Raw genomic sequence first — 24,939 nt, 5'->3', positions numbered from 1 at the left:
TATGACGGTCACAGCGTGTGTCCCCCCTGGGGGTCACATTATCCCCTTTTGTGACCTTTTGACAAGCAAAGTCAACGGGGGAAGCCAACCTCACTTAACAACCGGGTTTACTGACTTACCAGCTTAAGAACATCCCTTAAGAACTCTGGCGAGAAAGGTCCTAAAATGGGTCAAAACTCCCTCAACAAACATCTCAGCAACAGAAAGTTGGGGGGTCAATGGGGGCCATAAGTTGTGCCCCAAGTGTATAAGTTCCTGGTGACCAGCAGGGAGCAGATCAAATGGTGAAGGCGGTCAGAAAGTCCCCGTGAAGTCAACAAAAGTCGAACTGAATTGGCCGGGCGATTCCAGGAATCGTTGCAAGCTTTGGGATTTCATAAGAGAGGCGGCCAAATCGCGCTGTTCCCAGAAGTTACTCAACTCACTCGCTCAAGGAGCTCTTAGTCACTCCAAATCCACCCAAGAGTGTTTCCTTCAGCAGAAGCAGTTGGCCACGTTGAGGACAGATGTGATCCTCTGATGTCACCCAAACAGTCTGTCTGGAATTGCTTTCGGTTTTCAAGCACGGTCCTCTTATTCTGAGCTTCACGAGGGCCCCATTTCCTAATCCTGCTAGTAGGTAACATGAGATCCAGAGTGTGAGTCACGGGAGCACGGAGAGGGCACAATCTTTTAGGAAGCTGTGCCTCCTCATGATTTATCTATCAGATGTACATGCTGCTCATCTCGATACCTTCATGGAGGCAGGAAATCTTAATTCCTCCCTGACAGCCTTCTTGTGTATACGTAGTAATCCTTGACTTACAAACTTTTGTTTAGGGACCGTTTGATGACACTGAAAAAAGATGAGATGAAACAATAAAGATGATGAGGGGACTGGAGGCTAAAACATATAAGGAACGGTTGCTGGAATTGGGGATGTCCAGTTTAATGAAGAGAAGGACGAGGGGGGACAGTATTCCAGTATCTCAGGGGCTGCCCCAAAGAAGAGGGAGTCAAGCTATTCTCCAAAGCGCCTGAAGGCAGGACAAGAAGCAACGGATGGAAACTAATCAAGGAGAGAAGCAACCTGGAACTAAGGAGAAACTTCCTGACAGTTAGAACAATTAATCAGTGGAACAACCTGCCTCTGGAAGTGGTGAATGCTTCATCAATGGAAGATGATGATGATGATGATGATGATATAATAAACAAAGTCCAGTTATCTTTGGAAAAGCACCTTTGGCACAGATTTGGCTACACGCCTGGCTCATTTCAGTTCTGTTGCTTTTAATTCCACACCTCACTCCTTTCTTGTGTTTTATGCAGTAATTGTGCTTCCAGAAGAAAAGAGCATTGGGGGGGGGGGTGTTATTTATTTATATCCCAGTTTTATTATTTCTTACAAACAACTCAAGACACTGAACCTACCCCCTCCTGGTTTTCCCACAATAAAAACCCTCTGAGGTGGGCTCGGCTGAGAGAGTGACTGGCCCAAAGTCACCCAGCTGGGCTTTCATGGCTATGGTGAGACTTGAACTCGCAATCTCCCGCTTCCTAGCCCGATGCCTTAACCACTACACCAAACTGGCTGTAATTCACTTAATAACCGGGTTACCGACTTATCAACCGCAGGGATTTGCTGAACGAGGAAGTTCGTACAATGGGGACAAAACACGGTTGACGAATGTCTTGTTTAACAGCAGAAAATGTGGGTCAATTGCGGTTGTAAGTCGGGGACGATCTGTATTTTTTCTTTAAAAGAAAAAAGACACGGCTAAAAGGAGACTACTTGCGTTTTGCAGATTTTCCCACTCATCTCGCAGTCCCGGCGGTTGGTGAAACACGGAGAGCTTACAGCTCTGGAGTACAATATCAGCTTGAAGTGGAAACTGACCACCCGCCCCATCTACCTCCATCTTTTCAATGATTACCTGCTTCTCTCTCGACCCAGGGAGTAAGTTTTGGGGGTGGGTCTCTGAGGAATCCAGAGCTGTCTGGACCCTCCTGTCAAAGACAAAGAAAGCAGGAAGGGTCTGTGGCTCACCGCAGCTTCAGACGTTCTTCTTTCCAATAAGGGAGACGGCCGTAGAGAGTTCTCTGTGGCCTCTTTGAAAGAAGAATTTGGCTAGCCTTTTCACCTGCTCTCTTGAGGATGATGATGATGATAATAGTAATAATAATAATGAGGAGGAGGAGGAGGAGGGGTTGGAAGGGACCTTGGAGGTCATCAAGTCCAACCCCCTGCTCAGGCAGGAAACCCTAAGTGGAATTTTCCTCCAATGGGATTTTCCCATGCATTTTCCCAGGAAAGATAGATAGGGCAGGCTAGAAAAGTCAGTGCCCTCCTAACCATACCCAAGCACTCCGAGTTTGTTGGCGATGTCCATTTTGCTCTATGAGTCCATGGTGACCTAACCCTAATCCTAAGTGGAATTTTCCTCCAATGGGATTTTCCCATGTATTTGACCAGGAAACATAGATAGGGCAGCCTAGAAAAGTCAGTGCCCTCCTAACCATACCCAAGCACTCCAAGTTTGTTGGCGATGTCCATTTTGCTCTATGAGTCCATGGTGACCTAATCCTAAGTGGAATTTTCCTCCAATGGGATTTCCCCATGTATTTTACCAGGAAACATAGATAGGGCAACCTAGAAAAGTCAGTGCCCTCCTGACCATACCCAAGCACTCCGGGTTTGTTGGCGATGTCCATTTTGCTCTATGAGTCCATGGTGACCTAACCCTAATCCTAAGTGGAATTTTCCTCCAATGGGATTTTCCCATGTATTTGACCAGGAAACATAGATAGGGCAACCTAGAAAAGTCAGTGCCCTCCTAACCATACCCAAGCACTCCGAGTTTGTTGGCGATGTCCATTTTGCTCTACGAGTTCATGTTGACCTAACCCTAACCCTAAGTGGAATTTTCCTCCAATGGGATTTCCCCATGTATTTTACCAGGAAACATAGATAGGGCAGCCTAGAAAGGTCACTGCCCTCCTAACCATACCCAAGCACTCCGAATTTGTTGGCGATGTCCATTTTGCTGAGTTCATGGTGACCTAACCCTTAGTCCATGGTGGTGAACCTATGGTCGTCACCCCAGTCCTAGGCCTTCAGCTGGGTTTCCACTGGTTTAACAGAACAACAGTATTTCAGAGCTGGAAGGGACCTTGGAGGTCTTCTAGTCCAATTCCCCACTCTTGCAGGTGTTTAAGAAGAGCTTGGACAACCATTTGTCCAGAAGGGTAGAGGGTCTCCTGCTTGAGCAGGGGGTTGGACTAGAAGACCTCCCGGGTCCCTCCCAACTTTGTCATTCTGCTAAGCTGAAACCCGTACACTTCTTTCTGTATTCTCCTTTCTTCTTAAATAGGAATTAAACAACCAGTGAAGGTTGACCCCTGTTTTTCTCTCCTTGTCCGGCAGGAACGGGCGCTTCATCGTTTTTGATTACGCCGCCTCCTCGCACGTGCGCGGGGAGAAGTGTGAAATGAAACTGCACGGCGACAACAAAAACCTTTTCCGCCTTTTCCTGCTGCAGAACAATCAGGGCAAGAAAGTGGAGTTCCTCTTCCGCACGGAAACGCAGTAAGACTCGCACTCAGCGCCCAGCTCAGTTTTACAGGAGAAGCTAGATTTACACAACCACCAAGTCGGAGCAGCACCAAAACCTCTTCTTTAAATCAGGGGGTCTTCAAACTTGGCCCTTTTAGGACTTGGGGACTTCGACTCCCAGAATTCCTCAGCCAGGCATGCAGTATTTCAGGCTGACTCTGCCCACTGCCAGGAGTTCGATCCTGACCCGCTCAAGGTTGACTCAGCCTTCCGTCCTTCCGAGGTCGGTAAAATGAGGACCCAGATTGTTGGTGGGCAATACACCGATTCTAAACCGCTTAGAGAGGGCTGTAAAAGCGGTACATAAGTCTAAATGCTGGCAATCCACTGCCACCAAAAATGACTGGGATACTGGCCATAATGCCGATGAATCAGCAAACCCGGCTCATCTTGGTTTGTTCTGCCACCAATGGGTTCCAACGGAGGAAACAGGATAAAGCTGTTGCACCAGGAATTTATAGTGAATGATCTGTGAACATATCCCCATGTGGCTGATATAACAAGCCAGGTTTTGGCACAGCAGGGGAACCACAGCCGAGCATGTTTGAAAACCAAGGAACAGAGTATCCGCGTTTCTTGCCATCTGATCGCTTTCTTTGCTTTTCCTAGGAGTGAGAAACTGCGATGGATTTCTGCTCTGATGCCACAACAGCCGGAACCTGACCTGTTAGATGATTCTGGTAAAAAAAAAAAAAAAAAAAAGCTAAGAGCACAAATAAAACCAATAAAGGAGAATATTTGTAGCTCAGGGTTGACCTGTGGGGTCCTTGGTGCTCTCTGAGCTGGGTGGTTTTCTTGCGGATGTCTCGTGACCCAAATTCAGTAACATCATCAGTGCTGATGAAGTCGCTTAGTTTGGGTCATGAAACATCTGCAAGAAAACCACCAAGCTCAGAGAGCACCAAAGACTCCACAATCCTCTTCTTCCTCCTCTTCTTCCTCCTCTTCCCCCTCCTCCTCCTCCATCATTCCACAATCCCTCCTCCCTTCTAGCACTGATGATATTACCTAGTCTGGGTCATGAAATGTCTGCAAGAAAACCACCAAGCTCAGAGAGCACCAAGGACCCCATAGGTCAACCCTGAGCTACAACCTCCTTCTCCTCCTCCTCCTCTTCTTCCTCGTCCCCCCCTCCTCCTCCTCCATCATTCCACAAATCCTACTCCTTTCTAGCACTGATGATGTTACCTAGTTTGGGTCATGAAATGTCTGCAAGAAAACAGGCAAACTCAGAGAGCACCCAGGACCCCACAGTCGTCGTCGTCCTCCTCCTCTCCATCATTCCACAAACCCTACTCCCTTCTAGCACTGATGATGTTATGTAGTTGGGTCATGAAATGTCTGCAAGAAAACAAGCAAGTTCAGAGAGCACCAAGGACCCCACAGTTCTCCCCCCCCCTCCTCCTCCTCCTCCTCCTCCTCCATCATTCCACAAACCCTTCTAGCACTGATGACGTTACCTAGTTGGGTAATGAATTAATGGGCAATCGTAAGCTACAATGCAATGCACGGGAAAAAGAGGTTGTGGCTTTTGTTGTCCAATTCGGGTTGCCCTCTTGACTTTTGACAGCCTTCCTATGGACAGCGCTCTTCCTGAAAGCAAACTTCCATGAAAACAAAAGCACCGAGACTCACAATTTTAGATTTTAAGGTGGTTGAAAACAGAATCTAGAAAACCGTGGCCCATCAGTGTGGAATGCCAGGGTGTGAAATAGGGCTAAATGTTTTATGATAAATATTTTAATCTGCGTCAATCATCTTGACTTTTGATTGTCTTTTATTACGTGACGTAGAAAAGGAGAGCTAACTTGTACTAACCAAAACCCACTTTGGACTAGCTTAATTTTCCCCAAATGACCACCCCTGCCTCCCATCACATTTCCAGATGCCCCCCAGGTGCAGTGCGTGAAATCCTACAAGGCGCGAGAGCACGATGAGCTGACTCTGGAGAAAGCTGACATCATCATGGCCTTGCAGCAAAGCAGTGACGGTGAGTTTACCCATCCTTCCATCCTTCGGAGGTCGGGGGGGGGGGAATTCTGATTGTTGGGGGGCAATAGGCTGACTGTGTAAACTGCTCAGAGAAGGCTGTAAAGCACTGTGAAGTGGTATGGCTATAGCTATCTAAGACATGGTGGCGCAGTGATGAGAACGCAGTATTGCAGACTGACTCTGCTCACCGCCAGCAGTTTGATCCTGACCTGCTCAAGGTCCACTCAGCCTTCCATCCTTCTGAGGTCGGTAAAATGACGACCCAGATTATTGGGGGGGCAATAGATTCACTCTGTAAACCGTTTAGAGAGGGCTGTAAAAGCACTATGAAGCGGTATACGAAACTAAGTGCTATTGCTAAGCTGTGGTGGCGCAGTGGTTAAAATGCAGTATTGCAGGCTGACTCTGCCCACTGCAAGCAGTTTGATCCTGACCGGCCCAAGGTCGACTCAGCCTTCCATCCTTCTGAGGTCGATAAAATGATGACCCAGATTGTTGGGGAGTAATCAATTCACTCTGTAAACCGTTTAGAGAGGGCTGTAAAAGCACTGTGAAGCAGTATACAAATCTAAGTGCTATTGCTATCTAAGCTGTGGTGGCGCAGTGGTGAGAATGCAGTACTGCAGGCTGACTCTGCCCACTGCCAGCAGTTTGATCCTGACCGGCCCAAGGTCGACTCAGCCTTCCATCCTTCTGAGGTCGGTAAAATGACCCAGATTGTTGTGGGGGCAATAGATTCACTCTGTAAACCATTTAGAGAGGGCTGTAAAAGCACTGTGAAGCGGTACACAAATCTAAGCGCTGTCGCCATTGCTATCCTCTACATCAGGGTAAAATGTGCCTTAAGGCGCTCAATTTTTTTTAGGGTGACTAGATAAGTTGCAATTCCATTCATTCTCCAGCCGAGCGTCCGATTTGCTTTTGATCTCTCTTCTGCAGGCTGGATGAAAGGCGTGAAGCTCTCCGACGGAGAGAGAGGCTGGTTTCCGTTGGATCACGTGGAGGTCATCTCCAGCAAGCAGATCCGACAGATGAACCTGAAGGAGGAGCAGCGGGTGAAAAACGCCAAACAGCAGGTCTTTCGCAGGAGATAAGGATCTCCAGAAGACCCCCACCCCACCACCCCTCTCTTCAACTCAGGAGGACATTATTACCCGGATCTGCAAGGGCTAAAAGGGCCCCGTTGAATTATGAGACGGAAGGGGGCCAAAGCACAAACTGGTGTTACTGGAATAGGTTGTACCAGTCTGTCCCCTGTGCTGGTAAAAACAGGAGACACGGTTTTTCCTGGGAGGATCTGCAGAGAAGAAAGAGCCAAAGAAACAAACAGGGACCTTCGGAGAGAAGCTGATTCTTTGCTCCGACTCGTTTAAATGCACAGACCCGCTGACCAGGGAGGTCGCTTCAGCTCTGCCCACCTCACAGAAAGATGTGAGGCTAAAATGTTAATATTTGAACGTGCTTTGAACTGTCTAGCAGAATGCAGTAGAGGGGGAAAAAAAATACACTTTGCGGTATTAGGAGGAAACGGTCTCGTCTTTCCATTTTAGCTCATGCCAGTAATATTCCTATCAAGAAACACTTGGCTACGTCAAACCCCTCTCGTTATGCATCCACACAAACACAGGCATTTCCCAAGGGAAACACTTGATTTGTTCACTAGGAAAGCTTTGTTGTTGTTATTAGTTGCGAAGTCATGTCCGACCCATCGGACAACGTTCCTCCAGGCCTTCCTGTCCTCTACCATCTTCTGGAGTCCATTTAAGCTCACGCCTCCTGCTTCAGTGACTCCATCCAACCACCTCATTCTCTGTCGTCCCCTTCTTCTCTTGCCCTCCATCTTTCCCAGCATTAGGCTCTTCTCCAGGGAGTCCTTCCTTCTCATTAGGTGGCCAAAGTCCTTGAGTTTCAACTTCAGGATCTGGCCTTCTAAAGAGCAGTCGGGGTTGATCTCCTCCGGGACTGACCGGTTGGATCGCCTTGCAGTCCAGGGGACTCACAGGAGTCTTCTCCAGCACTAGAGTTCAAAGGCCTCCATTCTTTGGCGCTCAGCCTTTCTTATGGTCCAACTTTCATAGCCATACATTGCAACTGAGAAAACCATGGCCTGGACTATACGCACTTTTGTTGGCAGGGTGATGTCTCTGCTTTTTAGTATGCTGTCTAGATTTGCCATAGCTTTCCTCCCCAGGAGCAAGCATCTCCTGGCTGCAGTCCCCATCTGTGGTGATCTTGGAGCCCAGGAAGATAAAATCTCTCATTATGCATACACACAAACACACACATTTCTCAAGGGAAACACTTGATTTGATCACTAGGAAAGCTTTACCTTAATTCCTGCTTACTGGGTGGTATTAAAGGAACAGAATGACGACAAAATGAAGAATGGCTGCAGGAATTGGGCATGGATAGTCTAGTGAAGAGAAGGACCAGGGGCGACATGATAGCAGTGTTTCAATATTTGAAGGGCTGCCACAAAGAAGGGGGGGGGGAGGTCAAGCTATTCTCCAAAGCACCAGAAGGCAAAAGAAGAAACAACAACTGGAAACTGATCAAGGAAAGAAGCAAGCTAGAACTAAGGAGAAATTTCCTGACAGTGAGGACAATTAACCAGTGGAATAACCTCCCTCCAGAAGCGGTGAATGCTCCAACACTGGAAGCTTTTAAGAAGAGACTGGGCAGCCATTTGTCTGAAATGGTATAGGGTTTCCTGCCTGAGCAGGGGGTTGGACTAGAAGACCTCCAAAGTCCCTTTTCACTCTGTTGTTCTATTTAAAAAAAAACCCAGTGGTTTTTACCATTGCCCTTTCTTCTTTTTTAATTTTTTTTTATTATGAGATAAAAATACAAAAGAAAACAAGAGTTAGAAAAGCAAAAGAAAGGAGGAGAAAGGTGCAAAGGAGAGGAAAAAAAGGAGTAACTTCCCATTTTTTTTCAATGTACAAGAAAAAAAGAAACGCAACCTCCTCTCGGCTTTTTTGCTTTACCTTTTGCAACATGCCAAGTCATTTCTCCCACAACGAAATCGCTCTCCTCCTTGGAAACCTAAAATCAAAGTGTCTTTTTTTCCAGTTGCAAGCAAAAAGTTCAGAAGCGGTTTCCAAAGTTGAATAATAAAGGCAGGGGGGGTTGGACTAGAAGACCTCCAAGGCCTCCTTCAGCCCTATGATTCTGGAAAGAAAACTAGATCAATTCTTCCCTCTAATTAAAGCAGCCTGTTTGGCCATCTCTGCATCACTTTTACCATCTACTCTTCCCTTGTGGGAATTGGCCCGTCTTTCCTTCTTTCTGCCTAGAAGATTCTGGCTGCTATCAGCAAGCATAATAACAAAACTCCAAATTTTCAAGCCATTTACCGTATATTCTGGCGTATAAGACGACTTTTGAGAGCGTTGAAACAGGCACCAAACTCAGGGGTCGTCTTATACACTGGAAATAAGGTAGTTTCTGGCGTATAAGACGACTTTCTAGGCATGTGACTCAGCATCGATTGTCTTATACGCCGGAAATAACGTAGTTTCCGGCATATAAGACGACTTTCTAGGCATGCGACTCGGCGTCGATCGTCTTATACGCCGGAAATACCGGTAGTTTCCAGCGTATAAGACAACTTTCTAGGCATACGACTCAGCGTCGATCATCTTATACGCCAGAAATAATGTAGTTTCCGGCATATAAGACGACTTTCTAGGCATGCGACTCGGCGTCGATCATCTTATACGCCGGAAATACCGGTAGTTTCCGGCGTATAAGACAACTTTCTAGGCATACGACTCAGCGTCGATCATCTTATACGCCAGAAATAATGTAGTTTCCGGCATATAAGACGACTTTCTAGGCATGCGACTCGGCGTCGATCATCTTATACGCCGGAAATACCGGTAGTTTCCAGCGTATAAGACAACTTTCTAGGCATACGACTCGGCGTCGATGGTCTTATACGCTGGAAATAATGTAGTTTCCAGCGTATAAGACAACTTTCTAGGCATACGACTCGGCGTCGATTGTCTTATACGCTGGAAATACCGGTAGTTTCCGGCGTATAAGACGACTTTCTAGGCATACGACTCGGCGTCAATTATCTTATACGCTGGAAATACCTGTAGTTTCCGGCGTATAAGACGACTTTCTAGGCATGCGACTTGGCATCGATCGTCTTGTGACTCAGTGTCGAACTCGGGGGTCTTCTTATACACCGGGTCGCCCTATACACCGGAATACATATACGGTACTCTTGGCCTTCCTTCTCCAAGGCTGTTTTTGAGACGTGCCGAAATTGAAAAATGGGTTCACGCATCGCAGTAAAGCAAACAATGTTGGTTTTTGCCTTGGCCCAAGTGTGGGGCGTTCAGAAAGCCTGTTAAAGTTGATCTTGGCTTAGTGCAGTGGTGGCGAACCTATGGCACGTGTGCCAGAGGCGGCACTCAGAGCCGTCTCTGTGGGCACGCACGCCGTTGCCCCAGCAGAGTTCACCAGAATAGGGGGCACGTGGCGTTTGGAAGTGATGGGGCAGGAAGTGAGTGAGCAAGCGGCATTGGTCCCCGCCACCCTGGTCCTAGCCCACCCACCGCAGCCATGCCCACCCAGTCTGACGTGACCACAGCTGTGACCACCACAGCTAGGCCCAATGGGCCACGCTCCCCCGCTCTCCCTGAGAGCACCAGAATGCTGATGCAGCCCTGGCACTTTGCAATAAATAAGTGGGTTTGGGGTTGCATTTTGGGCACTCGGTCTCTAAAAGGTTCGCCATCCTTGGTTTAGTGCAATGTGAACACGTGTCTGCGCCACCTTAACCCTGTCCTTAGACAGCTCCTTAACTGCGTCTTTCCAATAGTTAAAACATGTTGTCCGAACCTGGAACGGTGATCCCCTTTTGTGACCTTTTGACAAGCAAAGTGGAGATCCACAGGAGATCCAGAGATATTGGATCAGGCAGAGGTTTCTGTTGAGAAATTCTAGCTATTAGCAAACTGGGATTTCCCGCAGCCTTCCATCTAAGTAGATAATCCCTCAAATTACAATCGCCATCCAGCCCAATGCTTCTGTGGTTATGCAAAGCAATTATTAAGTGAATTTTGCCCTATTTTAGATAGATAGATAGATAGATAGATAGATAGATAGATAGACAGACAGACAGACAGACAGACAGTAGATAGACAGACAGACACAGACAGTAGATAGATAAGATAGTTAGATAATTAGATAAATAAAATAGATAGATAAGATAGATAATAGACAGACAGACAGATGATAAATAGTAGATAGATAAGATAGATAATATAGTTAGATAATTAGATAGATAAAATAGATAGATTAGATAGAGAGATAGAGTTGATGGATGAGAGAGAAAGATGATAAATGATAGAAAGATAGATTAGGATAGATAGATGATAGATAGATAGATAGATAGATAGATAGATAGATAGATAGATAGATAGATGATTGATAGATGATAGAGATAATCTTTATTCCTTTTTTTTTTACTGTGGGCACAATGGCACACCTTAAAGATGAAATTTAGTTGCTTGCTCTCCAAGTGTACACACACACACACAACACACATTTTATGCCCTTTCTTGCCACGCTTGTTAAGTAAGAGGGTCGTTAAATGAACCTAGCTTGCCCCTTGAAAGGCCGCGAAAGGTGGTCGCGTCGGACACAGCTACCGTCATAAACACAGGCCGGTTGCCCAGCGAATTTTGATCACCTGACTGCCTGGATGCTGCAACAATCATCAGTGTGGAAAAAAAATGATCAGAACTCACTTTTTAAAAAAAGATTTGAACGGTCACTAAAGGAACGGTTATAAACCGAGGAAAACCTGTATATCCCTTTCAAGGTTGCTTGATTTTCCGGAGATCCACCAGGATCCCCTTCATTGGGTGCAACATTCCTGGGCGAGCAGAAAAGGTGTTGTTAAGGTCCACACCGCTGGATTCGACTGGGTTGCCTCTGGTTCTGAAATTAGCATCCTGCTTGCCTTTGTGTCCAGGATCTCGAGCGATCCATATTTGCGCGGCTCTCCTAACCGCGCGCATCCCGTCTGGCGGATCCAACCCGTTAAACGTTAAACCCAGGGAGAAACGGGGGGGCAGACCCGAGGGGAAAAAAAATCCCATCCAGACGTCCTGATTTGACCCCCCCCCCCCATACAGCTACCTAAAAAAGCTCTTCTTCCGAAGACGGGAAAAGCAGGGTTGGGTTCAGCCGGGCGCGATCCCCAGCGGACTAAGAACCGCGCAGAGGCGCCCTGCTTGCGCGCAGCCGAGAGGGCCGAAAAGGCAGCTTTCCAAGCGCGGAGCGCGGGAAGGCCGGCTGGCAAAGTCTTTGCAGCATAAGACAGCATAGCGAGAGTTGGGAAGGGACCTTTGAAGGTCATCTAGTCTGACCCCCCTCCTCCTCCCCCCCACCAGCCCGACCCGGGGCAAGTTCCCGGCGGCCCGTCCCCCCCAACCCCAGCTCGGCCACCTGCAGCCGCCGCGCAGCGCTAGCCAGGAGGGCGAGCCGCCTTCCCAGACCGGCGCATCTGGCTGGGCCCGCCAGCTGGCCTTAATGAGGACTCCCGCCGGGTCCCAGGCCTGCCTCTGGCGCCGCCTGGCCGCGGGGTCGTATCTCGCGGGCTTCCCGGCTGCTGCTGCTGCGCGCACGCGGGGACGGGCTGGCGATGGAGAGGCGCGCCGGGCAGGACGCGGGTAAGGCAAAGGGCCCCGGGCCCCCCCTTTCCCCGCCGGGGCCCCCCCGAAAGGCCGGTCTGGGCGAGGGGCGCACCTGCCCCTCCTTGCCCCGTCTCCTCCCCAAAGACCCCCCCCCTGCGCCCGTCCCCTTTGGAAAGGAGGCGCGGCGCGCTTTGGCTAACCAGGTTTGCTCCCCTTGGGAAAGGGGCTCCGCTTTGCAGCCGGGGGCCACAAGACCCCACCCACCCACACCCACCCATACACCCACAAAGAGCTGAGCCCCCTAGGGGGCTGTGCGTTGGGGCCGGTCTTCCAAAAGGGACCCCCGCCCCGTGGCAGGGAGGCCGGTGGGCTTGGCTTCCCTTGGGGCGGGCTGGGCTTTCTGCACTATGCGAACCCCCCCCCCAATGCTTTCCTTGCAAAGCCCGAATCGCGGCTTAATAGGGGAATCCGTGGGGAATCCGACGAAGCGCAGCGTGGTTTGTTTGGGAAGCCCTGATTAAGCCAGCCGCGGCTCAGCGTGGGACGGGGAGCCTTGGAGAGCCTGCTTGTGTTGCAAGAAGAAAAAAAACAACAACTTTTTTTCCCTTCAAGGGGATAATCGACTAGATTGGAGGAAGAGCTATTTTTTTTTCTCTCTTCCATCTGTGCAAAGGGCGACAGACTTATCCACCGCTTCGTCGTGTTTTACAGCACTTTGCAAGCATTTTACACAGTCGACATATTGCTCCCGTCTCAAGCCACGGTTTTGGCTGGCCAGGAAAGATTTTTTTAGTCATTGTATCAACCTTTCTGTTCCATGTATTTCCTAAAGCCACGTGTGTGTGTGTGTGTGTGTGTGTGTGTGTGTGTGTGTGTGTGTGTGTAGGGGGGTGGCTACTGGTGAAGGATTCGGGGGGGGGAACTCTGTGCCCACCTTCCTTTCTCAGCCTGGCCTACCTTGCAGGATTGTTGTAGAGGAAGGTTGCAGAAGGAGCCCTGTGTGGGCAGGAGGTGGGGTGGGGGAGCCCATGGACTCTTCTCCCCTGGAAGGCCCAAGGCTCAGGCCCAGGCAGGCCACATAAGCCTCTGGACAGGGGGCCCACTCACCCGGGGGGGGGGGTCAAGCTGTTCTCCAAAGGGCCTGAAGGCAGGACAAGAAACGATGGTTGGAAACTGACCCAAGAGAGAAGCAACCTGGAATTAAGGAGAAAGTTCCTAACAGTGAGACAATTAACCAGTGGAACAGCTTGCTACTAGAAATCGTGGGCACTCCATCACTGGAGGTTTTGAAGAAGAGGCTAGACAGTCACTTGTCTGAGACGGTATAGGTTCTTCTGCTTGAGCAGGGGGCTGGACTAGAAGACCTCCAAGGTCCCTTCTAGTTCTATTCTATTCTATTCTATTCTATTCTCTCCATTTCATCTTCTCTTCTCTTCTGTTCTCTTCTCTTCTCTCCATTTCATGTTCTATTCTGTTCTGTTCTGTTCCTTATTCTATTCTGTTCCTTATTCTATTCTGTTCTGTTCTGTTCTGTTCTATTCTATTCTATTCTATTCTATTCTATTCTATAATTGCATGTTCTAGGATTGTTTTGTTTTGTTTATTCCTTTGCAATTTCCAATTTCCCTTCTTTCAAAGGAGCCGGGGTCTCTGAGACCGGAAGCTGAAGGGTGCCTCTCTAAGAATGGGATGGCAGACAATGTGCATTTAACCCTTTCAGGGTAAAAAAAAAAAAAAGCCAACAGGGTGTGTACGTGTGCATCCGGGCAGTCAACACTCCCGTTCCTGCTTTACATGTGACACCTAGGCAATGCACATAAAAAGGGTGGAGCTTCCATCATATGGGCCCAGCGGCCATCTTGACCTTTCTGACCAACCCCCTCATCCATATTCCTCATCTTGCCCCACCCACTGAAAAGCAGCAAAGATGTGTCATTATTACATCCAGCAGGCCAGTTTATCTTTAGCAGGAGAGAGTGAATTCCATGCATATTGCTTTGTAATGTAAATAATAATGACAACAACAACAAAACAACAATAATAATGATAATAACAGACAAATTCACCATCAGTACGTTGCAAAAGGCAGCTTTACTAGGAACAGTCTAAGTCTAAATGTTATTGCTGTTCCTTCCTTCCTTCCTTCCTTCCTTCCTTCCTTCCTTCCTTCCTTCCTTCCTCCCTCCCTCCCTCCCTCCCTCCCTTTCCCTCCTTCCTTCCTTCCCTCCCTCCCTCTCTCCCTTACTTCCTTCCTTCTCATTCCTCTCTTATTCCCTTTCTCATTGTCCTTCCTGGTGGCACAGTGGTGAGAATGCAGCATTGCAGGCAAACTCTGCCCTCTGCCAGCAGTTCGATCTTGGCCAGCTCCAGGTTGACTCGACTCTGCCTTCCATCCTTCCAAGGTCAGTAAAATGAGGACCTGGATTGTTGGGGCCAAATATGCTGACTCTGTAAACTGCTCAGAGGGGGCTGTAAAGCCTTGTGAAGCAGTATATAAGTTCTAAGTTCTATTGCTATTCAGCTTCTGTTCTGACCCCCAAAGGGGTTTCCTGAAGATGGTGCTTTTTTTGCAATTTCATCACTAAATGTTTAATTCAGCGTTCGGGTTTCTGATAGGAGATGATTTGAACGTGGCCTATACAAGCTATTTTGGCCACGTCTCGGGGCAAATCACAGCGTGTGTCGAATAGATCACAGGGCGGAAACCTGGTCTCGGCCTAAGCAGCTGGGTTAATTCATCCGGTCTTCGCTCTCCTCCCGCTGCCTTCCCACTTTAGAATTTTAAAACTGAAAACTTGTTGTTGTCGTTGAGTTGGCTTGTATTCACGACAACGTGGATTCCTTTCTTTATTAGGGTGCAAGGATGAATTTGAGGAGCCGGAAGAGAAGGGAGCGAGAGAGTCACTCCTGTGCACGGAACAGTTTGTTCAAAACGAAAACCTCCTGAATGAGGTTAGAGCTGAAAGTAGCTCCCTGGGTCCTACTGTGATCCTTGAGGATCCATCTGAGAAGATCCTGAAAAAAGAAAGGAGTCCTGAAATTTCAAAAGAGGAAGAAGAAGATGGAGAATACTATCTAGACCCCAAGCCGGAATCCCATCTGGCACAACCATCGTCTTTAGATTCTCCTTCCCTTGCGTTCTACCAAACTTCTAACTTAACCGCCTACTTCGGCGATGTCAACCCGGATCCCCCTATTTCTGAAACTGAACACAAGCCAGAACTTGGGGACCCTTCAAAATCAGAAGAAAAAGTAGACTTGGGCAGCTTGAATGTGACACAAAAGCAGACCACGAAAAAGAAAGCCAGGAGGGTTCTCCCACGGGGTTCCCAAAATGCTTCTTGGGTGGTGCTGGAGAACATACAAAATCCAGATGTCAACCAGAACCTCAACTTGGGCCATTGCACACGCAGGTCAGCCAGATGTGCTACAGCGGTTAGAGTGGACCAGTCCTCCTTCAGGCTCTCTTCGCTTCTAGTGCCCAAAGGCAGTCTGGGTGGGATTCAGGACAAGAGAGATCCCGGTTTGCTAGACGTTTCCGGAGAGTCTGCTCCACCTGCTCGGAAGAAAACGCGTACGTTCTACAATGCTAGTAAGTTGCGAAGAGTAAATCGTGGCCGGTTGGGTACTACGGGGAGTCCACGACTCACGAGCACAGCTGAGGTCCAAATTTTGCTTACTGAGGGGAGACATTGCTTGTGAACGTTGCCTCATTTTTACGACGTTCCTTGTTAAGTGGATCCCTGCGGTTGTCAATTTAGTAACGTGATAGTTAACTGAATCTGCCTTCCCCCGTTGACTCTGGTTGTCTGAAGGCCGCAAAAGAGGATCAATCACATGTCTCGAGGACACTGCGACTGTCATGAATATGAGTCTGTTCCCAGGCATCTGGATTTTGATCTGGGGTGCTGCAACAGTCATAAGTGGGGGGAAACGGCCCTATGTCACTTTTTTCAATGCCATTGTAACTTTGAACGGTCACTAAATGAACTGTTGTAAGTCAAGGACTATCTGTATTCTCCCATTTGAGCAGAAGGTCTTGGAACGCAGCCACTTTCGCCTGCTTTCCTTGTACTTCTAGGGCTCTTGGTTTCTTCTAGTTTCTAGGTGTGCCTACTCACTTTGTAGAGCAGATGAATACTTGCAATCAGAAGTAATGTTCGTCTCCTCCAGCTCTTAGCAACCTTTTCGAACTGCTTTGAGTTTATTTTAGTTTCAAAAACTAATTCCTTATCCCATCCTGCACAGCACAATTTTTTTTCCCAGCCCAACCTTGACCTTGTAGTTTGGAAAAACCAACTATGCACTCAGCCGTACAAATTTCCACCCAGGTGGCCAGTAGAAAAGATCTAAAGGAGCTGGAAGACCGAAGGTTATCTACTCCTCTCAGCTCTTTAAGGCAGGCAGGTCAGGAGTCAGACCCTTCTAGGATTTCAGAAATGCTACTTTATTGTTACAGGGCGGGATTCTCCAAACTTGTGGACTTCAACTCCCAGAGTTCCTCAGCCAGTTTGTTTTGTTCCCACGCCTTCCTCTTTTCCCAGGAGTTGTTTACTTCCCCTTAACGCAGGGGTTCTCAACCTTGGCAACTATAAAACTTGTGGACTTCAACTCCCAGAATTCCTCAGCCAGCTTTGCTGGCTGAGGAATTCTGGGAGTTGAAGTCCACAAGTCTTAAAGTTGCTAAGGTTGAGAACCCCTGCCTTAACGGTTCTTTTAATATAAAAAGGAGTCCCTGCGGATTTTACTCCGCAAGTCATTTCCAATTAGAGGGGGTGGTGCTTCTCTCCATTTCAAGGCCACTGAGTCGGCTCTGTCTGAAGACATTTCCGCGGTCACATGGCCAGCCATGACACCCAAGTGCTGTTACCTTCCCCCCCGAAGTGGTACCTATTTATCTACTCGCATTTGCACGCTTTCGAACGGCTAAGTTGCCAGGAGCTGAGGCGAGGAACGGGAGCTCACCCTTTCCACGTGACGCTCGGGTCTCAAACTTTCCAGCCAACAAGCCCACCATCTTAACTCTTGCCCTATTTCTGCATCGAAGTTATCTTTCCATTCTGTTACCCCCTGCTCTGCTCTCTTGGCGGCTTTGTCAGCTCGTCAGCTACCCCCCTTACCCCCCATTGTGAGATCTTTGGGCCACGGGACATAAAGGGAGAGAAAAATGTGGTTGTCTTGGTGAGACGTTAAAGTCTGTGTGTATTTTAAAGGTCCGTGCATTTTAAAGTCAATTAATATTACCAGACGTATTTTCAAGCTGGGCATATGTCTTTCCCTAATTCTTTGGTTCTGTTCCCCTCCCTCCTAGTTCCTTTGTCACATTATTTTGTTAATGGATGTCCTCATTTCCAGAACAGCTACAGGAATTGGAGAAAATGTTCCAAGAAGATCATTATCCTGACAACGAGAAGCGCCAAGAAATTGCGGCCTCGGTTGGTGTGACGCCCCAGCGAATTATGGTGAGTTCCGTCCTGCTGAACTGCAGAAGCAACAGCAACGGCCCTTAGACTTATCTAAGAATGCAGTATTGCAGACAAACTCTGCCCACTGTCCAGGAGTTTGATCCTGACCAGCTCAAGGTTGACTCAGCCTTCCATCCTTCCGAGGTTGGTAAAATGAGGAGCCAGATTGTTGGGGGGCAAGAGGCTGACTCTGTAAACCTGCTTAGAGAGGGCTGTAAAGCACTGTGAAGCGGTATATAAGTCTAAGTGCTATCGCTATCTAAGCCATGGTGGCGCAGTGGTGAGAATGCGGTATTGCAGGCTGACTCTGCCCACTGCCAGGAGTTCGATCCTGACCGGTTGAAGGTTGACTCAGCCTTCCATCCTTCCGAGGCCAGTGAAATGAGGACCCAGATTGTTGGGCAATAGGCTGACTCTGTAAACCGCTTAGAGAGGGCTGTAAAGCACGGTGAAGCGGTATATAAGTCTAAGTGCTATTGCTAAATGCTAAGGACTTCCCCTTTTTTCTTAGGTCTGGTTCCAAAATCGCCGAGCCAAGTGGAGAAAAATCGAAAAGTTGACGGTGAAGAACAATAAGAAATATTCTCTCTCAGCACCTGCTCTGCCAGTGGATCCCCAGCGAATGCCGCAAGGGTGAGCAGGTCCTGCTTCTGAGGGATCTGTGGTGCTTTCTGAGCTTATTTGTTTCCTTGCAGACCTCTCATTATCCAAACTAGGTGGCATCACCAGTGCTAGTCCAGTTTTAGTTCACTAGCACTGATGATGTTCCCTAGTTGGGTCGTGAAACGTCTGCAAGAAAACCAGCAAGCTCAGAGAGCCCCAAGGACCCCACAGTCGTCGTCTTCCTCCTCCTCTTCCTCCTCCATCATTCCAGAAAACCCACTCCCTTCTAGCACTGATAATGTTACCTAGTTGGGTCATGAAAAGTCTGCAAGAAAACAAGCAAACTCAGAGAGCACCAAGGAGCCCACAGTCGTCGTTGTCGTTGTCGTCCTCCTCCTCTCCTCCTCCTCCTCCTCCTCTTCCTCCTCCTCCTCCATTCCACAAACCCTACTCCCTTCTAGCACTGATAATGTTACCTAGTTAGGTCATGAAACATCTGCAACGTCATTTCAACCCTGAGCTGCAAATATTCTCCTTTATTAGTCTTAGAGCTGCCAAGCACTTCATTATTTTGATAGAGTGCTGAAGAAGCCCTTTTGCTACCTTTAGTATCTTTAGATGGCCTTCTTTACATCCCACTGGCCCAATTCTGCTTAAGTTTTATTCATCCCTTTGAGCATAATCTGTGCCACCAAGCTGGGGCGCAGATCTCCCAGTAACTGACTCTGGGGTCCTTGGTGCTTGGTAGATTTTCTTGCAGACGTTTCCTGACCAAACTACGTAACCTCATCAGTAACTAACTCTGGCTGATGGCATGTTAAACCTACTGCCTCTTCCGAGGTGGTTCTGTTACCGTCAGCGGGACGAGCATTTTAAAATCTGATTTTAAAGGAAACGCACAAGGGGGATGCATTTAATCCTTCCTGAATGACCAAATAATTTCATTCTGGCATGGAGCAAAATGAGGGCATTGCTGTCCCGATCCTAGTTGAGAAACTAGCCTGGTTAAAGAGGAACTATCTTGTTCTTTCTTGGGGTTCTCCAGGGGATCCCTTGCTAAGAAGAGAGAGGATTCTGTTCTCCACAATAGGCAAGGAAGTCCAATAACAGGCTGCAGAAAAGGTGCTTAGATGTTGCCTTCTAGTCGTTGTGTTTTCCTTTCCTTACAGCACAACTGTGTTGGCTGTGACTCAGCTGCCTGACCTTGCAAACAATCAGCCTGAGACTGCAGCTGTGACCTATTCCGGGGCCCTAGGTGGACCATCCATCTCATTGTCCACCACCTCAGGTGAGATGATGATGATGATGATGATAATGATAATGATAATGATATTGATGATGATGATAATAATAATAATAATATAACAACAATAGAATTGGAAGGGACAACAACAACAATAACAACAGAATTGGATGGGACCTTGGAGGTCATCTAGTCCAACCCCCTGCTCAGGCAGGAAACCCTATACCATTTCGGACAAATGGCTGTCTAGTCCCTTTAAAACTTCCAGTGTTGGAGCATTCAGCGCTTCTGGAGGCAGGTGGTTCCACTGGTTAATTGTTCTCCCTGTCAGGAAGTTTCTCCTTAGTTCTAGGTTGCTTCTCTCCTGGATGAGTTTCCATCCGTTGCTTCTTGTCCTGCCTTCAGGGGCTTTGGAGAATAGCTTGACTCTCTCTTCTTTGGGGCAGCCCCTGAGATACTGGAAGACTGAGATCTCTTACATCTTATCAGTGGAGCTGCTCATGTTCTCCTTTCTCTAAAAAGCTACTTAATTTCTACTCTTCCTTGTTGTAAGACAACTTCACACACCACACCACGTCATACTGATGTTGACATTTATATGGTTATATAAAATGTTTAGCGTATTCATCCTTTAAGGTGTGGGGGAGTGTCCAAACTTGGCAACTTTTACCACGTGTGGACTTCAGCTCCCAAAATTCCCCCCAGCCTTCTTCTTCCTCCTCCTCCTCCTCCTCCTCCTCCTCCTCCTCCTCCTCCTCCTCCTCCTCCTCCTCCTCCTCCTCCTCCTCCTCCTCCATCATCATTCCACAATCCCTACTCCCTTCTAGCACTGATGATGTTATCTAGTTTGGCTCATGAAACGCCTGCAAGAAAACCACCCAGCTCAGAGAGCACCAAGAACTCCTCATTTCAACCCTGAGCTACACAAATACTCTTCTTCGTTGCAATCAGGACTGTGCATTCTTACAGCAATAATATATTCAGCCAGCAGATGACACCATAAGACAATGGTCAGCCCTTCAAATGCCTGTCTCTGCCCTTCAAATGCCTGGCCAGGATTCCCCTCTCACCTTTAATCTACAAGTAAATTAACGGGTGGGGTGGGGAGGAAGGGCAGGCAGGTGTAGAACACTCTTTGAACAAGGTTTCTGGGGTCCACCTTGATCTCCCAAGCTTTCTTGCCAAATAAAAACAAGAGGTGGGAGGTTGAGCGCCATAGCTTACTTTGACTGTCCTGAAATGGAGAACATCCATTGTATACCATCTCAAACATCACTTGTCTGAGATGGTATAGGTTCTCCTGCTTGAGCGGGGTGTTGGACTAGAAGACCTCCAAGGTCCCTTCCAGTTCTGCTCTATTCTATTCTAAAAGAAAGAAAGAAAGAGAGAGAGAGAGAAAAAAAAAGAAAAATAAAAAAGAGAAAGGAAGAAGAAAGAAAGAAAGAGAAAGAAAAAGAGAGAGAGAGAGAGAAAGAAAAATAAAAAGAAAGAGAAAGGAAGAAGAAAGAAAAAGAGAAAGAAAAAAATAAAAATAAAATCATGATTTTAAGAAAAGATTATTCAGTCAGTTGTCTGAGATGGTATACGTTCTCCTGCTTGAGCGGGGGGCTGGACTAGAAGACCTCCAAGGTCCCTTCCAGCTCTGCTCTATTCTATTCTAAAAGAAAGAAAGGAAGGAAGGAAGGAAGGAAGGAAAGAAAAAGAAAAGTAAGAAAGAAAAACAAAACCATAATTTTTGAGAAAAGACTATTCAGTCAGTTGTCTGAAACGGTATAGGTTCTCCTGCTTGAGTGGGGGGCTGGACTAGAAGACCTCCAAGGTCCCTTCCAGCTCTGCTCTATTCTATTCTAAAAGAAAGGAAGGAAGGAAGGAAGGAAGGAAAGAAAGAAAAGAAAGAAAGAAAAACAAAACCATAATTTTTGAGAAAAGACTATTCAATCAGTTGTCTGAAACGGTATAGGTTCTCCTGCTTGAGCGGGGGGCTGGACTAGAAGACCTCCAAGGTCCCTTCCAGCTCTATTCTATTTTCTCATCTCTACTTTCAGAAATAGGAGGGCTTATCCCTTTTTGGAAAACACTTTTTTGCACTTGAAATGTTCAACACAAGCAGCCCTCTGCTTACGATTTATTTCGCTAAGTGAGACATTTGGGAAGTGGGTTCTGCTCCATTTTATGCCCCTTCTTGCTGCCGTTGATAAACGCATTACTGCAGTTGTTAAGTGGGTAACACTGTTGCTAAGTGAATCCGGCTTCCCCCGTGGGCTTCGCTTGCCAGAAGGGGATCACGTGAACCTTGGGATGCTGCAACCGTCGTACGTCCATGCCAGTTGCCGAGCCTCCGAATTTTGATCACGCGACCATGGGGATGGCTGTCCGTGTGAAAAAAAACAAAACCAAAACGGTCATTTTTTTTTCAATCCATTGTAACGTTGAACGACCAGTAAACAACGCCCCGTCCAAAGGGATTGGGAAGAGGCCGTTGAGGTGCAGCGGAAAAGCAAGCCGAGGTCCACTCTGTCCTTCCATCTTGAAAGGCTTGGTTGACCCTTGATTGCTCTGTTGACGTCCCACCCTTGCTCTCGTTTCTTCTTTTCCTTGACCTTCCAGAAGCGAGTGTTCCACGACCGGCGTACGGGTGTCGGGGGATCTGTTGTGCGAGAGACTCTTTGGTGTTTCTCTTCCTGCCAACGGTCTTCCCCTTTATCTTTCATCTCTCCCGTTCTTTTGTTTTGTTTTCTTTTGTTTTTTCTTGGCAGGCGCCTCGCTTACCGGCAAGATGAGCTTTTATGACTCCCTCCCGACCAAGGTGGCCTCCCAGGGTGCTTTGGGATCCCTCCGGGAAGAGCTCTTTCCGGCCATTCCCAGCCCTCCACCGATTCGCCGGAGCAGCAACCTTCCCCTCAACGTGATCCTGAACCCGGATTACCACATTGTTCCGTTGATGCTGGACGACAGCCTGCCCAGCGAACGCAGCCCCTCCAGCCAGGAAAGCAACTCGAGCGAGACCCTCACCTTCAGCATCCAGACACAAAGGTCAGCCAGTGGCCCAGGAGCAGGGGGAAAAAAGGGGGTCCCCCGGCCACTTGGTCCCCGGGGGGCAATAATGACCTATCACCTGGAACAAAAAAAGGGGGGTCCCACTGCATTGCTTCCCACTCTCTTCTTTGGAACAGCAGCTCCCAGTTGGTCCCAGGCCTTGCTTACCTAAAAGGGGCATTAGGCAGTCTGCAATACAGGTAGTCCTCAATGTACGACCGGTCGTTTTAACGCTCCCTGTTGTAAAAATCAGATGTGGCCGCCTGGTATCCCACTCAGCCCAAGCAGCGTGACTCAGGACTGTAATGCTGGGCTTACGGTAGCAAGTCAAGGACTGCTGGGTTAGTGTAGAGTCTGACCTTGGTTCTGGCACTGATGATGTTCCCTAGTTGGGTCATGAAACGTCTGCAAGGAAACCATCAAGCTCAAGAGAGCAAGCAAGGACCCCACAGTGGGTCTATGGGGAGTGGGAGTGATCCAAAACATCCTGACGTAACTGCTTCAAAAGTTCCTGGGTGTGTCTAGCAGTGTGCGGGCAAGCATTGTCGTGAACCGACACCACACCGGAAGTGGTGCCATAGAAAATCCCGCCAAATGTGAAGAGGCCAAAGGAGTAACTGCTCGTGAAGTCCATGGAGCCTGGTTCGACCCTCAATTCAGACGTCTGCTGTGAAACGTTACGAAAACTCAGACGAACCATCCATAACAAGTGTCGGGGCCTGCTGACTTCCGGTGTGGTGTCGGTTCACGACAATGCTCGCCTGCACACCGCTAGACACACCCAGGAACTTTGGAAGCAGTTCCGTTGGGATGTTTTTGATCACACACACACAGAGACACACACCCCGTAGCCCAGATTTGATGCCGAGCGACGGCTAACTAAGGAATGTCAAACCTTGTAAGAGGTTAGGACAAGGGCCTCAATTTGAATGTCCAAATGTCATGTCATGTAGTTTTCTAAGGTGCGTAATAGAAGTTCTGTATCTCAAGTGTCTGCCTTGGATACCCAAACGGAGGGTTATTTCCGAATTCTCTGGTATATGATATAAGGCAGTGGTTCTCAACCTTTTTAATGCCGCGACCCCCAACCAGTGGTAAGTCGAGAACTACTCAACCGGTCGTAAATTGAGGACTACTCAACTGGTGCAGCACCGTTTGCAGAATGGGACTTTTGGCGGGCTCAGCAGGGCAGAGACAGCCTGGACAATTCCTATTGGCTTTTGAAAGCCAATAGAATTAGACTCCATTCAAGAGAGTCTATTCTATTGGCTTTCAAAAGCCAATAGAATAAAAGGGAGTAGCACAGCTAAGGAAAAGGGGGGGGGGGAAATGGCGGACTGCGTTGTTTGGTGACCCCCATGAAATGGTCGTTCGACCCCAGATGGGGTCCTGACCCACAGGTTGAGAACCGCTGATATAAGGACTCGTCACTAGTCCTGCTTCTGAACGACAACCAGTAAATTTCTTTTCTTTCTTCTACCTGAGCATCAGTTCTCCTATGGACTGCAATTACCCGGAGCAACTGGAGCCTACAATCAACCTGGAAAACCCCTCTTTTCACCCCAATAGCCATCCCGGTCTGCATCAGCATGGCCACCAGTATTCCCAGCACGAGACGTCCCACTTCCCAATCCATCTTTCTGGCAGTACCTTGCCCAGTGTCCGACTCGCAACAGCCACGCCCAGTAAGTCCACCACGTTTTTCTCGCTCCCCGGCAGTAGCGGACTTGTGACCTATGGAGCAGCGGAGTGTTCTCAAGCGTTCCTACAGAATCATGTAGGAGCTCACCTCCTACTACAGCCATCGGCTGGGAGCTCGGGTGAGTATCTCCTGACAGGTCTATCCAGGATGGGGGCTTCTTTCTCAAGGGCTGGAGAACAGGAGAAAAGGAGAACAAAGGCCTTTTTTGGTGTTGCTCTTGTCTCCCTAACGGTGAGAACGGTCAACCAATGGAACAGCTTGTCTTTGGGACTCTCAGTCAAACAGTTATCCAGACGATTTTTGAAAAGCTCCAGGCAAACTATTTCACGGATTATAATAATAATAAAGTTGGAAGGGACCTTGGAGGTCATCTAGTCCAACCCCCTGCTCAGGCAGGAAACCCTACACCATTTCAGACAAATGGCTGTCCAGTCTCTTCTTAAAATCTTCCAGTGTTGGAGCATTCACAACTTCTGAAGACAGGTTGTTCCACTGGTTAATTGTTCTCACTGTCAGGAAGTTTCTCCTTAGTTCTAGGTTGCTTCTCTCCTTGATGAGTTTCCACCCGTTGCTTCTTGTCCTGCCTTTGGGTGCTTTGGAGAATAGCTTGACTCCCTCTTCTTTGGGGCAGCCCCTGAGATACTGGAAGG

The 24,939-nt window shown here is 48.1% G+C and overlaps 2 protein-coding genes across 7 annotated transcripts in view; both read left to right on the top strand.

Annotated features, from left to right (window-relative positions):
* LOC120319577 (rho guanine nucleotide exchange factor 5-like) overlaps window positions 1–7,112 on the top strand; it is a 56,188-nt gene extending 49,076 nt beyond the window's left edge. For all 4 annotated transcript variants that reach the window (XM_039368578.1, XM_039368579.1, XM_039368580.1 and 1 more), the window contains exons 11-15: window positions 1,785–1,936; window positions 3,404–3,565; window positions 4,202–4,272; window positions 5,478–5,582; window positions 6,524–7,112. In XM_039368578.1, coding sequence (XP_039224512.1) covers window positions 1,785–1,936; window positions 3,404–3,565; window positions 4,202–4,272; window positions 5,478–5,582; window positions 6,524–6,678 — 645 coding nt within the window. In that variant the 3' untranslated portion in view covers window positions 6,679–7,112. The remainder of the gene's footprint in view (window positions 1–1,784; window positions 1,937–3,403; window positions 3,566–4,201; window positions 4,273–5,477; window positions 5,583–6,523) is intronic.
* A 5,126-nt stretch (window positions 7,113–12,238) lies between these two features.
* Window positions 12,239–24,699, top strand: LOC120319580. 3 transcript variants are annotated; one of them, XM_039368588.1, is made up of 7 exons: window positions 12,239–12,276; window positions 15,095–15,832; window positions 17,596–17,702; window positions 18,217–18,338; window positions 19,478–19,596; window positions 22,308–22,584; window positions 24,079–24,699. In XM_039368588.1, the coding sequence occupies exons 1-7, from the start codon at window positions 12,249–12,251 to the stop codon at window positions 24,662–24,664; spliced, it is 1,977 nt and encodes a 658-aa protein (XP_039224522.1). In that variant the 5' UTR covers window positions 12,239–12,248; the 3' UTR covers window positions 24,665–24,699. The 3 variants fall into 3 exon arrangements, with proteins under 3 accessions (XP_039224522.1, XP_039224521.1, XP_039224523.1); XM_039368587.1 differs by having other exon boundaries at window positions 24,073–24,699; XM_039368589.1 differs by lacking the exon at window positions 24,079–24,699 and having other exon boundaries at window positions 22,308–23,303.
* The last annotated feature ends 240 nt before the right edge of the window (window positions 24,700–24,939 follow it).

The sequence above is a fragment of the Crotalus tigris genome, unplaced genomic scaffold (assembly GCF_016545835.1).
Source record: "Crotalus tigris isolate CLP2741 ecotype Arizona unplaced genomic scaffold, ASM1654583v1 scf7180000020842.166937, whole genome shotgun sequence".
In the NCBI taxonomy this organism is placed as follows: Eukaryota; Metazoa; Chordata; class Lepidosauria; order Squamata; family Viperidae; genus Crotalus; species Crotalus tigris.
This window is presented reverse-complemented; position numbering and strand designations above follow the sequence as displayed.